The sequence below is a fragment of the Halichoeres trimaculatus genome, unplaced genomic scaffold (assembly GCF_033239565.1).
Source record: "Halichoeres trimaculatus isolate MK-OKI-2021-1 unplaced genomic scaffold, fHalTri1.1 fHalTri1_scaffold_12, whole genome shotgun sequence".
Taxonomy (NCBI): Eukaryota; Metazoa; Chordata; class Actinopteri; order Labriformes; family Labridae; genus Halichoeres; species Halichoeres trimaculatus.
In genome coordinates this window covers 31,446,156-31,459,774 of record NW_027437190.1, presented here as the reverse complement: position 1 = coordinate 31,459,774, position 13,619 = coordinate 31,446,156, and the positions used below count along the sequence as shown (strand labels likewise).

The following is a 13,619-nucleotide window of genomic DNA, read 5'->3' as shown; positions in this document are numbered from 1 at the left end:
GCTGTGATGTCATCTTTCTTTTTATACAGTCAACAGGATGTGAAAGTGTTGCAACGTTTCAGTATTTTTTTAATAACTAGAATAATGTCAGGAAATCTTACCCAGCATGCCCTTGTTGGGCTCCGATAGACACATGTCCTTCTCTGCAAAGGGCAGCACAAAGCCGACCACAAAGATCTCCACGCCGTCCGCCATCAGCGCCAGCCCGAGGACAAAGTAGAGTGTCCACTGGAACTTCCCGTGGCCGCACTCCTGCAGGATGGTCTCGTACTGCTGGGCCAGCTCCTCCTGGTCTTTCCTCCTCTCCCCCTCGTAGGCGGACAGGTCTCTGAACTGCTGCGCCTGCGCCGCTGCTACGCCATCCATGCCTGCCGCTTTCCCCGAGTCAGCCCTGGGGATGCCCTGGTACTCGCCTTCGTAGATCTCGTCATCCTCGTCGTGTCCTTCGGTGGAGTCGCTGTGGCCTTCGTCGTCGTTGGCTCTGCTGTCGTTGCGGTAATATCCTCCGTCATTACCTGGCACACCTGCGTAGTCGTCATCATCATCCTCCTCCTCGAAGCGTTTGTAGGAGCGTTTGCTGTACTCGTCAGCCATTCTGTCCACGCCGCGCCCTACCTTTTTACCAACCTGTTTCTTGGCCACTTTGGCGATGTCCTTCGCGCCACGGATGAAGTCTGAGCGGCCATCTCTGTATCTCCCGTCGTCCTCCATCTTGGATTTTGGGGTGTAGGTCAGTCGCTGCTAGGAATGGGGGCTATCAGGAGCGGCCCAAGCACATGAGTGGAGTTTTCTGTTAGCTGGTGAATTCAGCACCACGGACAGCTCCCTGCTCCTCGACTCTTCCGCTGCTGCTGCTCTGTGGCCAGCGTGAGCACGGACTCCAAATCCTGTAGACGAGACAGACAAGAGTTTGTGTGAGAACAATTCATCACAGTGACAGCCTGGCAGGAGAAAACATCCATCGTAAGCACATTTTTTAGAGATCTCCATCAGAGCCAATTTGCTCTGAATTACAAAAGAGCATTGGCGTTCACATCGACACTGCCATTGCCGGACACTTTATCTGGCTCAGCACTAATGGCTGAGGAAAAAGGGCATGACAGCTTTAAGGGGCCGACATCTGAGCGTGGAAGCTCGGTGGCCTGTATTGTCTGAACAGCAGTCCTCTCATAGCCCTCTCCTCGGCTCGGCACAAATCACAGCGTGGCATTTACAGCGGCACGCTGCGGAGACGACATATGATGGATCCTGCTGCGACAGACATGCTTAATTAACAAGCGCGGTGCAGTATAGGTCAACGTGTAAAAAGGCTCCCACTGAGGGATGTCATGAATCGATGTGTGAACTCATGTTTGAACCAGTTATTGATAAAGAAAATGTCTCTCTGTGGTCTTCACACATTGACTAAGATTTGCAGAACGTGCTAACTTGAAGTGATAATCCATTAAAGTGATGAAACTCAAAAGCTCTGATGCTCAAATTTATTGATCATGAACAATAACAAAGCACCCGGTCAGTTTGACTCTGTCGTTGTTCGTTTCACTGATGAGGACAAGGCCCAAGATTTTTTATGGGTCACCAAATTAGTTTTTAAACAAAATTCATGCTTTCCTTAACCTGAAGAAGTCTCCCCTCACTGATTTGTTTACTGATGATTGGCTCCTCACACTATTATAGCTGGTTATGTTTTCATTGTGAAGGGTCTTCGCCACAATGTTTACCATAACTGGAATCATGTAACTGTTTTTCAAAAGCCTGAAGCCATGAGCTGGTGCTACTCAAACAACCAAAGCCAAACCACCGTATGTTTCCTACTGTTTTACAGCACCATGTCACCATCACACATACGAAAGAGCTGACCCATTGATTACTTTGATCGTTGGTTTCCAAAAGAAAGATTTGAAGTCAGATTCAAAACTTCTTTGAGTTTGAAAGTCCAAAGTCACTGCTGGATCTTTGACGGGCACCAGCTGCAGAAACGGGGCTGTTACAGCTTGTTACAGCTGTGCAGTGATGTCAGGCTAAAAAAGATGCATTATCGGATGCTGGACAAACATTGCATCTTAATATCTTGTCCTGAATATCACATATGACTGGGATAAAAAAGATGTAAGATGATGCAGAAACATGATTAAAGAACCCTTTTATCTTTCAATTCATTTACAGATGACATATTTTGGATTGGGTCACCGTGGCTTGTTTCCCCCAAAATATGGATCACCTGAAAAAAAGGCTCTAAAGCCCTGTTTCCACCAAGCAGTCCAGCTTGGATCAGTAAAGCCTGATCCTGTACAGCCAACCATGCCCCCTCTTGGTAGACGGTGTGTAAGCCGGTGGCCGATAACTGTGTGAGTTATATAATAGAAAATCCAAAAAAAGAAGAAAAACGCAACACAGTGAACAAAGCGCAAGGATGGAAGAAATGCAGCAATTCCTCTTATTTGTGATTTCCATGAGGCTCTTGGGAGAAATACTTCTGCTGTCGCATGGTAAGTGATGATTCTTTCAACCAATGAATGGACTGCAGTGTTGCCTGTGGGGTCAGATTGGTTTGTCTGGCACCCAAACAAAAGTTTACCAAAAAGTGGGACAGTTCGTCTCAGTTATCTGGGAATTTGTCCTGGGATTGGTCAGTGGAAATGCCACAAATTGCATGCCGTACTGAGATGAACCAAACTGAATCACTTGGTGGAAACAGGCCATAGACTGTAAAAAATAAGTGGACGTCCGCTTGCTCGGCTCAAAGTGAGGCCTCCACAAAAACTGCTCCCCCTGGTGGCTGGCTGCAGTATAGGTTTAAAAATATGGCTTTCCAGTCATTCCAGATGGGCTGTGGTCAAACTTTAAAAAATTATTACACCTTGTAGAAATGTTTCTCACGTCTGATTGTTGTGGTGATTTGAAGATATCATTTGGCTGTCTTGAATCCAAGTCCTCTTTTCTTCTGAAGAGATTCGTTTTCATTAGTTAGACGAGGTTAAAACTGAGGCTTTACGTAACATTTAACGATGATTGACAGCTGCCGTTCTGGTGTATTTTTTTTTCAGGGATTGTAAAACGTGTATAATATAATAATGAAAAAAATAATTTTGTCACCCAGCTCCACTCAGATTCTCCCAGAATCCCTCAGCGTCTCTACTGCGCAGACTCTGGCTCCAAACTGCTACAATGGTGGCGCCTGAGATGGCGGTATTTTGGCTTCAAAACCGTACAATGATAAATTGCGGAGCCACGCTGTCCTCTCTATATACAGTCTATGAAACAGGCCCTTTGTTGGTCTGTGTTCCCACCACAGGCTGGAAAGATTATCCAAATCAGGCCAGTGACATTTGAAGAAAAAAAAAATGTAATTGCAATACACCACCGGACCAATAGGGGGCAGTGAGACAACAACAACGAAGGCCATTAAGTAAAAAAAGGCCTGGCATTGTCATATGCAGCACTGCTGTTGAATTGTTTGACACTAGAAAGGAGACAAGTGCTGGTGACAAAGCTGTCGCTGCTAGAAGTTGTTTGGAAAGCCTAAAATCGCTTCAACTGGCTAAACAGGAGAGGAGATTTTGTCATGAATATATAAACAAGGATGTATTTCTGAGGGTTTCCGTGTTTAAACAGCTGCTATAAACTGGATCTCCACCAACACGTTCAGCTGAAGGTCTCCAGTTTACAGGGTCACCAGGAGTTGACAGGGACACATGCACACTCACTATCAGGCTCAAAGAAGACTATTGGTTAGGAGGGTCTAAACCAAGTCAATCACAACTGGTGGTCATCTTATTGTGGAAATAAAAACACTATGAACCCTGCCTCTCCAAGTTCCTGGACATCAGAAAAGTTCCCCCAAGGCAGGGTCATTTTCAGTGATAAGTTTATTGCTCCAGGACTAAATTTAGACCCTGGTTCCTGCAGTTGAAAAACACCCCATCTGTACCCTGGTCTATCAAAACCAGATCGTCTGTTTGCTTGTCTAACATCACTGAGATGGGAGTCTGTTTACTCTTTGTCTGCAACATTAAAAAACTCCTCCATGTTAGTGCTCATGAGACCGAGTAGAGACGACGTCTCCCCAGAGAAACATTCTGTGTGTGTGTGTGTGTGTGTGTGTGAGTGTGTGTGTGTGTGTCTCCACTGCAGCTGTAGCCATAACTGAAGTCGTTCTCAGTGTCTTTGAAAAGAGCAGCAGCAGCAGCAGCTCAGCAGGGGGCAGAGAGGAAATGTTCAGCCTGAGGGAGCTGGAGGCGCCCAACAACATCGCCAATAACACGGGAAAACAAAGTACTGCAGAGCATTACAACAGAGACAACACAATGTCCAACACTGTCTCCTTGTGCAACATTTATATTCATGTATTTCCTCTTAAATATCTGCAGACTTCAAAAGTCAATGCCTTACAAAACACCCAGCAAGAAGAAATCCAAACTATAACATCTGTGGTCTGAAGTCATGGATTTTTAAAGTGATATGAGGAGAATTTTACAGCTCAGAATATTCCTTCCCTCTTTCATCCTCTACCCACTGAAATATCCGGCTGGGGAGGGTGTTGTAAGAGCGATGCAGGCTAATGTCCAAATTTTCTGAGTCATCCTCTCTGTTTGCTCAGGTCCAAGTCTGCCAAATGTTTAACAGCAGCCCCTCCTCTCACTGTCCCCTCCTTAACACTCGGCTTCAGCTGGAAACTCAGGGGAAGAAGACATTAACGCAAATTTGAGCAGTAAAATAAAAATCTCATGTATAACTAAAATATGCTTAATCCATATTTTAAGGTCCCAAATCATGGTGCTTTTATATTCTTTGTCCTTTTTGAGCAAGGTTTTGGATTCAGTTGAGTTACCTGTAAATAACCTGCACAGTAACAACTAGGGATGGGTACCTTTCACATCTGAAACAAAACAGTACCAATGCCTGGTTCCTGGCTATCGTTATTGGTACTAAATGGTACCAACTTTTGGTACTTTTTTGAGTGTATGTGGTAAAAAAATATCAGATTGTTTAATAATAGAATACATTTTTTTTTCAATTTAACATATTTATTCTTAATTATATAACCTTGCAATGCTGTGTTCATGTGCAGCATGGAAAATCACCTTCTCTTCCACTTCCTCACAGTCACAAGGATGCATTTAGGTACCTATACATGGTACCTTTTGATTTTACGTGAATCGGTAGCCGGTACTTTGACAGAATTTGGTCAGTACCTATAAAAGTACCTAATTCAGTACCCATCCCTGGTAACAACAGGGGTGAAGATGTAAGAATTGGCAGATTTCAAGAGAGCGCTTTCCTGTATTTTAAATCGGGATATAAAAACTATTAGTCCTGGGTAGGGATGGGTACCGAATTAGGTACTTTAATAGGTACTGACTAGGACTGAACAATCAATTGAATTTAAACTGACATCGCAATATAAGAAATGCAACTTTCAAATCAAAAAGGCTGCAAAAAAAAAAGTCTTTTACTGCAATCCACGCATTTACATATTTAAGTGGTTGAACCAAAAAAATGTTTTTATTTATATTTCTGCACTTTAGTTTGTGTTTTTTTACGGATGAGAGATCAGTGAGATTTGATTTATGCTCACACTGTTTCTTTTTCATTTTATAAATAAGTGCACCCCACATGTTGACATATTTCAGCAGTTGAGCCAGAGATTTGGTCTTATTCACAATTCTTCACTTTGTTTTGTGTGAGATTCAAAGAAGAGAGGATTTATACTTATGTTTTATATAATTGTTCACACTGCCTGTTGCTCTGCAGTGCTTTGTTCTTATCTCTGATTTTTTTAAGGAAATTAATGATATTTATATTACATGTCTACAAGGCATGACGTAAAATCAGTCAGTCAATATTCTGCCATGATTGTAATAGTTAAATCAAGATGTGTTTTTCTTATCTATTCATGAATCACTTCATCTCATTTCATCATAACATGTGGGCCTGGCCGACAGGAAAAAAATGTTTATATATTGACAGTATCTTTGTTGTGTTAGTCATACTATAGAACAGTTTATTGCTTGTGTTTAGTGAATAATATACAAGATAAACATCCCCCCCAAAAATCGCATGCTAAATCGCAATATTAGTCCAAAAAAATTGCAATTAGGTTATTGTCCAAAATCATTCAGCCCAAGTAGCAACCAAATTCCGCCTGTAGTACAGAGAACAGATTCTCGTGGAATCAAACAGTACCATGTCTAGGTACCTAAACGCATCCTCGTGACTGTGAGGGAGTGGGGGAGTAGCCGATTTCGGAACATCAAGAAATAAATATGTTAAATTGAAAGACTTTGAGATTTCATTTCATTAAACAAACTAATATTGATTTTAATGTTAATACACTCAAAAGTACCAAAACTTGGTACCGTTGAGTACCGGTACCAGGCAACAGTACAGTATTCAAACATAGAAGGTACCTCCCCCTTATACTGGATGTTTATACTAAATGTACAGATTTTCAAACATCCACATATCCAAATGTTGTAGAAATCCTTTAATCTCTCTTTCAACTGTGCAAAATGCTGTTCTATAAAAAATATAGCACGAGATCTTTATGAGATTTCCATGAGACTTGCTAAATTGATGAAGTCATCACATAAGGATCTCCTGAACTAAGACACTTGGAAGAGGTGGGTCTCAAACATCGAGGTCTGTTTATAGTCTCTACAGGCCTACAGAGGGCTGGCCAATCAGAGGGAAGGGGTTTGTGGAACGGGAAACCTTAAAGTGACAGCAGCTAAAACCAAGTGTTTCAGAGAGAGACTGAAAAAAGGATTTTCTGAGACACCAGTGTGAGAAAAAAGGGGATTTTAAAGATTTAAATCATGTTGGGCTACTACGGTGGAACCAGAGGGACAGAAAAAAGTAGGGATGTTTGACACCACTTTTTTCAGACCAATACCAGTATGACAACTCCCTCTTGAATATTCACTAATACTCCTGAAATATAAAGTTTCATTTAACAGTGACAGGTCTTTTTGAACAAAGACAGTCACTCTGCCCTTAAGTCTAAAATAAAAGACCAAAAAAAAAAAAACACAGCAATGTAGCGCCAACTACTGGCGAGGAGGACTTACTCTGTGGAAGATTTTTTTTTGCCTTGAGTATCGGCTGCTGGTATTGGCAGCCTTAATGAGTCCAGATACCTTCAATAAGGTTGGTATCTGCCTGATACCCAATACCAGGACCCGCCCATCCCTAGAATAAAGTCTAAAAAATGCTGAATACCCCCTCTTTAAGTTTTCTCCAGGGCTTAAAACTTTGATTTCTGATTCACAGTTGCTCAAATTCACCAGCCAGAATCATGTCCTAGATACTTAAAGCTTAATACTGACACCTTTGCATGTGTCCTGAGTCAACTCGCTCCTTAGAAAAGGAGCGTCTGCAACCAATCGAAGCCATAAATCTGAGTCAACAAGCTCCCCCCTGTAATTAAATTACATCACATAAATTTCTTATATCCTCTTCCATATAGGGCCCAGGATGCTTGGTGACACTTCTGTCTGTATTAACTGTTTTCTCAATGTCCAGTAAGTGATCTGACTGCAGCGACAGAGTATAGATCAATAAATCAATGAGGCATGTACCGTATATGATGCAGGGCGAAGGGAGGCGTTTACTGCACAGTGGAAGAGGCAATAAACCTAAAGCCAACCTTCATGACACGATTATCAGCCTCACGGTTCATTAAAATGTTTCTAAGCTATTTGTTTAACACAGTCTTCTTATTACAGCAAGAAAACAACAGCTGATGTCGACAGAGAAGAGGAAACGAGGAGGAGGGGCTGGTATCAGACGGCACAAAGCAGGAGGGAGGAAACCTCTGAAAGCTTCCTGTGCAGCCTCAGGGGCGTTGAACAGACACCGACTGCTGCCAAGCTAACATCACACGACCCACAGGTCCGCTGGGACCGCCGGGTTTCTAAGAACGCGTTCACTGAGAGCCAGCTGATACTGAAACCGGAGAAGACGGGGTTTCTTTTAAGATCCCGAGACACAGACTGAAGGGAGATCCTGCAGAGTGGTGGAATAAATGCAGATTAAAGAAGCTAAATCTGTCTCTGATTGGATGATTAGCGTAGAGTTTAGCATGATGCAACCAGAAGTCAGAGGCTGAAGCTGAGATATCATCTTATATTCATTAATTTAATCTGCAGTGCCCTTTGACATATTGGATTTCAGATCTTTTCAAACACTTACATCAATATATATCTTGACGCTCTGCAACATAAGGACGTTAAATGAGTCATGAGACGTTCATACACCAAGAAATGTTCCTCCAGGCTAGCTTAGAGGCAAGAACTTAAAGAGCAATGCTTTGATCCACAGGCAAATACACACTTTTACTCTCCTGATGAGCTCAGTGTAAGATGTTATAATGCTTCATGAGCAATTTCAGTTTGCCAGCAATTTCTAATTAGCAATTTGCACATTAAGATCAACTCAGGTTGATAACACTTCCTTAATTTTGCCAGAAAATAAGTCCCAGAAAGATTAAATATTGACCTGATTAGAAATTAAAAGTAAACATCTGCACCAATTTTCAGCTGATTCACACCTTGGGCACACAATCACTTGTACAAAATTTATGAAAAAGTTGCAGAGATATTTCTGGAACATATTCCTCAGCACACTAACATGCTTAATGTTGTATTGAACCTTTGTCTCCTGCATGAATATCCCACCTCAGACAGGCAGGAGGCTTCAGATGTCTCTAAACTACAACATTCAGGGGTTTAAAAGCAAACGCCTCAGGTCGAACAGCAGGATAAATCAACATCTCTGTACCTCAGTGACTGGGACCTCAGTGTTAGTGCCTGAAGGTCAGGTCTTGCTCCATTACTCCCTGACTGAACAGCTTTGTGGAAGTATTGCTATAAAAAAAAGCCTTTCTGAATCCAACAAACGGCCCCCAGGCTGCAAGCTCGGGGATGGATTTAGAGAACAAACAGAGTTTAATTTATAATTTATAGAAAACTCTTCCACTTTATTTTACATCAATTAGAAATATGTTGATCCATTGATCTGTTTCTCAGTAAACACCAATCAGCTGTACCCTGATTAGATGTGGACTTCATTAGAATTTCAAAGGTGGGTTTTAGTATCTAGCACCAAAAACTTGAGAGCAGATCCACTAAAAGCTGACCTCAGTGACTCAGACTTGGTTGCTCAGCGATAAAAATGGAAAATTTTGTGTCTCTTAAATCTAAATTTGCTGTGGAGTGACCAGAGTATGCCAAATTTGTCGTTCTAAAATATACAAACGTTAGTGTTATCAGAACAACACAAATGCTATCATTAGCTGTAAGTATGGAGGGATTATCAGTCTATGTCATCATAAAGACGCGCACGCATCTTTAACGCAGAAAGCAGCGTTTAGCTCCATTCATTCAGATGAGTTAGCGTTTTTTAAACATTAATTTCAACCTGTTGGAAGCATAAAATGTACGGTTGTTCTGTGGTCAGTTTTTAGGAATGATACTACACAACAGAGGCAACTCCTATCAAGTTTGGACCGTCACAAAGCAACCAGTGTTTTGGAGTTAATAGCAACCATGCTAACTGGTGACTCTCAGCTAACAGCATCAGTGATTGATGGCCGAGAGTCACCAGATAACAGGGTCACACTTTACACTAAAACACAAGCAACGTCTGCGGGTGAATAATTAACTCTGGACGTAGTTTTCTGGTTCTTTTATCATGAACCGGGTCTCAGACTCAGCAGTCTGTGTGCTCTTTTTGGTTTGGGAGTGTTTCTGATTTATTGACACATGTTTATGTCCTGTTCTGTCACAGTCTGGAAAGTGTCCACGGATAATTCAGTCATGAGCATCGAGTGACAGTTGTGTGTTTAAACTGCTCTCTGGGTACACGCCGGATTTCTCCTCTAAAAACGTATGTCCACCTAATATCTGTCCACTTGCTGATCTCTTCTTCATCTTCGTAGCTTACTTAAAATCCTAACTCATAAAATCATTAAGCCATTGACGTGTAAACAGCACGGGGTTTTCAGTAGAACCACTGACGTCACACTACACTTCACACATGTGCATCCAACAGTACAACTGTACCGTTGTTACGATCATCGCGAACTACCATGCTGTGCTTGTGCTGCACAGTCTGCTGAATCTGCTGACTGTCTTTCAACAAAATGAGCATCTGTTGCTCCACTTTTGCACTTTGCATTTATCAACTCACCAGATGATCAGCTCAACTTTACTTCAGTGTAGATCTCCTAAAAGCTGCTTCTGGACAAGACAGTTATAGCGCCGACTACAGGCCTGGCATGCTTACTACAGCGTTTTTGGATGAAACAATATAGTGTGAATGGGGTCTAAAACATAAAACTAGAGTTGAATACCAGGTTTTATTTTGAAATATGTTGCAAAGAACTCACAGAACTGGTGTAAAAATGGATCAAAACACTGAACCCGTTTTATTTTCAAATGTTTTAAGATGTATCTCTGGAAATGGCGGTGGAAATCCTTCACTGTGGAGTGTTTTGACACCTTTCTATCAAAAGCAGCATCAACTTTTTCTTCTCAGCCAAACTTTATTGGATCAGGAGGAAAAACACAGGATCTGCTGTTTTTGAGAAACTCTCAATGAGTCATCCACCTCACGTCACATCTTAACACCTGCTTCCAACACGTCAACAGTGATACTTCCTGTCAGTGGTCGTAACGCCGTGGCTGATCTGTGTTTTCTGAGTTTGTGGGCTTCATCAGTCTAACTCTGCGGCTCTTTTATGAACAGTTTGTCACTCTGAAGAAGAGCATCACGAATAGAGTCATGTTTTAGTTGCTCAGTCTTTACTCGCATGTTGTGATGCTGTTCGGTGAATCTGTTGCTCAGTCTGTCTGTCATTTACAACTCAACAACAACACCGCTCCAAACTGAGCTCATAAGTTTCAATGCATACCTTTTTTTTTAAATCAAATTCTGATTAACAGTAAAATGTTCTTAATGGAGTCCAAATACCTGGATTACCTCCTCTAATTCATGTCTCAAAACTAATTCCACCATTACAAACACATTACAGGCCCTGACAGCCGTGATGGTGAGTTCGCTCCCTCCTCTCAGCTCCATCCTGCTGCAGAAAATTGGATTTCATGGCTCAAAAACAAACGGCAACAGCTCACTCCAGCTTCAAATCCAGCGTCCCCTGAGATGTTTAAGTTTGACTCTACATACGACGGCACAGAGTGTGTGTTGTGCAGCAGTGTACAGTTCACTGAATGTACAGCACAGGCTGGATGCTGTAGAGATAATAAGGTCTGTGGAGGGAAAGAGGAAGTGACCTCGTTTGCCGTTTTCATTGACAAATAGAGAAAAAGACGGAGAAGCAGACGGGGAATGATGTGTGTTTGAATATTCATGGTAAGTTGGCGAGACGATGAAGATACCACTTAGAGCAAGAATTAATTTTAAATGATGGCAGGAAGCAAAAACAGGCAGTTAATTCAGTTTTATCTGCATCAGGAGACTTTTAAGGCTGATTTAAACTTGAGAATCTCTAACCTGCTGGACAGAGATGCTCTAAGGATGGCGAAAGAAGAGGATCTCTTAGTGGTCGAAGTGCAGAAATACAGGCATCTAAGACTCTTCACACAGAGATCACCGTGATAACTGAGTGGTAAATAAATCATGGCGCAAAATTGCGGCCACTCTAGGCAGAGAAGAGAACTCGGTTAAAAGAACATGGAAAAAATCTCTGGGACAGATACGTAAATGTGTTGTGCAAACAAAGGCAAACTTCTTCAACTCTCATTAAGTACTCTGGTAGATGTATGTTTGTGACACACCGCCCCCTGCAGTTTGGGAATGGAGACAATCAGACGCCTCGTGGGGTTTTAAAAGCATAAGAGCCTCACACGTTCTCTCGTGCGGAAGTCACGGAAAGCACAACACAGCCTTTACCCAAGAGGAGAGAAATAAAACTTTCACCCTGCATACTGTTTCATTCATCATAATTTGTCTTTTACAGGACAATTCTTCCTTTTTTGTTTGCTATAAAAAAATGTTGTAAGGAGGATCTGTTTTAACTGCACTACCTCGCCACCTAGTGGCCGGGGTCTCACACACACTGTCATAAATTACTTTTAGCGAGGCGTGTGTTTATTTTGGAATTAAATGGATATCAGATTGAAACAAACTTTCTTATTTCAAGACAACATTTTACAGGATACAACTAGGGATGGGTACCAAATTAGGTACTTTTATAGGTACTGACCAAATTCTGTCAAAAGTACCAGGTACCGTTTCACAAAAAATCAAAAGGTACCATGTTTAGGTACCTAAATGTATTCTTGTGACTGTGAGGGAGTGGAAGAGTAGGTGATTTTCCATGCTGGACATGAACACAGCATAATATAGTTATATATTGAAGAATAAATATGTTAAATTAAAATAAATATATATATTATAAAACAAGTTGATCATTTTTACCATATAACACAACAGCGATGCACCGTTGAGTACCGATAGCGATTGCCAGGTACCAGGCATCGGTACCGTATCATTTCAAATGTGAAAGGTACCCATCCCTAGATACAACGCGCCATAAGGTAAGAGACTTATCAGTGCAGTTATGTAGCGCTACAGTTTGAAACGTGATATCAAGAAAACTTGTTTACTGTGTCACGTTTTTCTTCTTCGCTGGATTTATTAGCAGGGTACACTGTGTAGCGCTGCTACAGCGTCACGCTATTGTTTAACAGCTGCGGCTTTAAGCATCCTGCTTACACGCCGCCTACCACCAGAGGGCACAGTTTGCTGTGGAAACACAAACGGGATCAGGCGTAACTGTACCAAACTGTGCCAAACCGCACTGAACCAAACCAGACTGCTTGGTGGAAACACGGCTATAGGCTCCAGTGTCCACCATCACGACATAATTAATCACAGAAATCATTTTCAGCAGAGAAAAACACAAATCTCAGTGTTTTTTCTCTTCTCACAACTAAACTTAGTCAGCCATTGTCATAAAGACCTGGTACATCAAACTGGTCCTGGTCGACCCGAACTGGAATCTAAGAAGTAGCAATTCAAAATAACCTGTAACCAGTTATATTGGCGCTGATAATCTCATGTTACAACGTGGATTACGATCAGGCATATATCTAGAAGGAAGACTTTTTCAAGATCACTGTCAGACTCCTCACAGCCCCTTTAAACAGATAATGTAATGTGTTGTGACATGATTCTTTTACATCATATCGTAGTATCTCGTTTCAGGTCTCTAGACGTTCAGATATTTGACAGCTGGAGTCTCATCTCATCGCTAGACTCAATCACTTTTCTAGCTCTCTCTGAGGAGTCACATGACTGGCTGTTCCCCGTTCATCACCATGGCCTCAACCTTTGTACTGAGACTCTGGAGGACCATCTAAATGCAAAGCGGCAACAAATCACCACCTGATCAGCCTTTCACATGCTGCTGCGAGGACGCCTGCTGACTGACTCGCTGCTGAGCACGTGCAGCTGTGGCCACTTCATCGCAGCAGTTCAATAACCCTCCATAATCAGCCATGAGCACAAAGCAGAGGATACATTTATCTCTGTTTTATCTTTGTGAGAAACTGGATTTCAGTGCGGTCTGGAATCTGTCTGGAGGAGAAACGATA

The 13,619-nt window shown here is 42.0% G+C and overlaps 1 protein-coding gene across 1 annotated transcript in view; it reads right to left on the bottom strand.

Moving 5' to 3' along the window:
• sv2a (synaptic vesicle glycoprotein 2A) overlaps positions 1-13,619 on the bottom strand; it is a 69,781-nt gene that overhangs the window by 37,442 nt on the left and 18,720 nt on the right. Inside the window, exon 2 of the mRNA XM_074683395.1 lies at positions 102-887. Within this exon, the coding sequence (XP_074539496.1) occupies positions 102-711 (610 nt within the window). The 5' untranslated portion in view covers positions 712-887. The remainder of the gene's footprint in view (positions 1-101; positions 888-13,619) is intronic.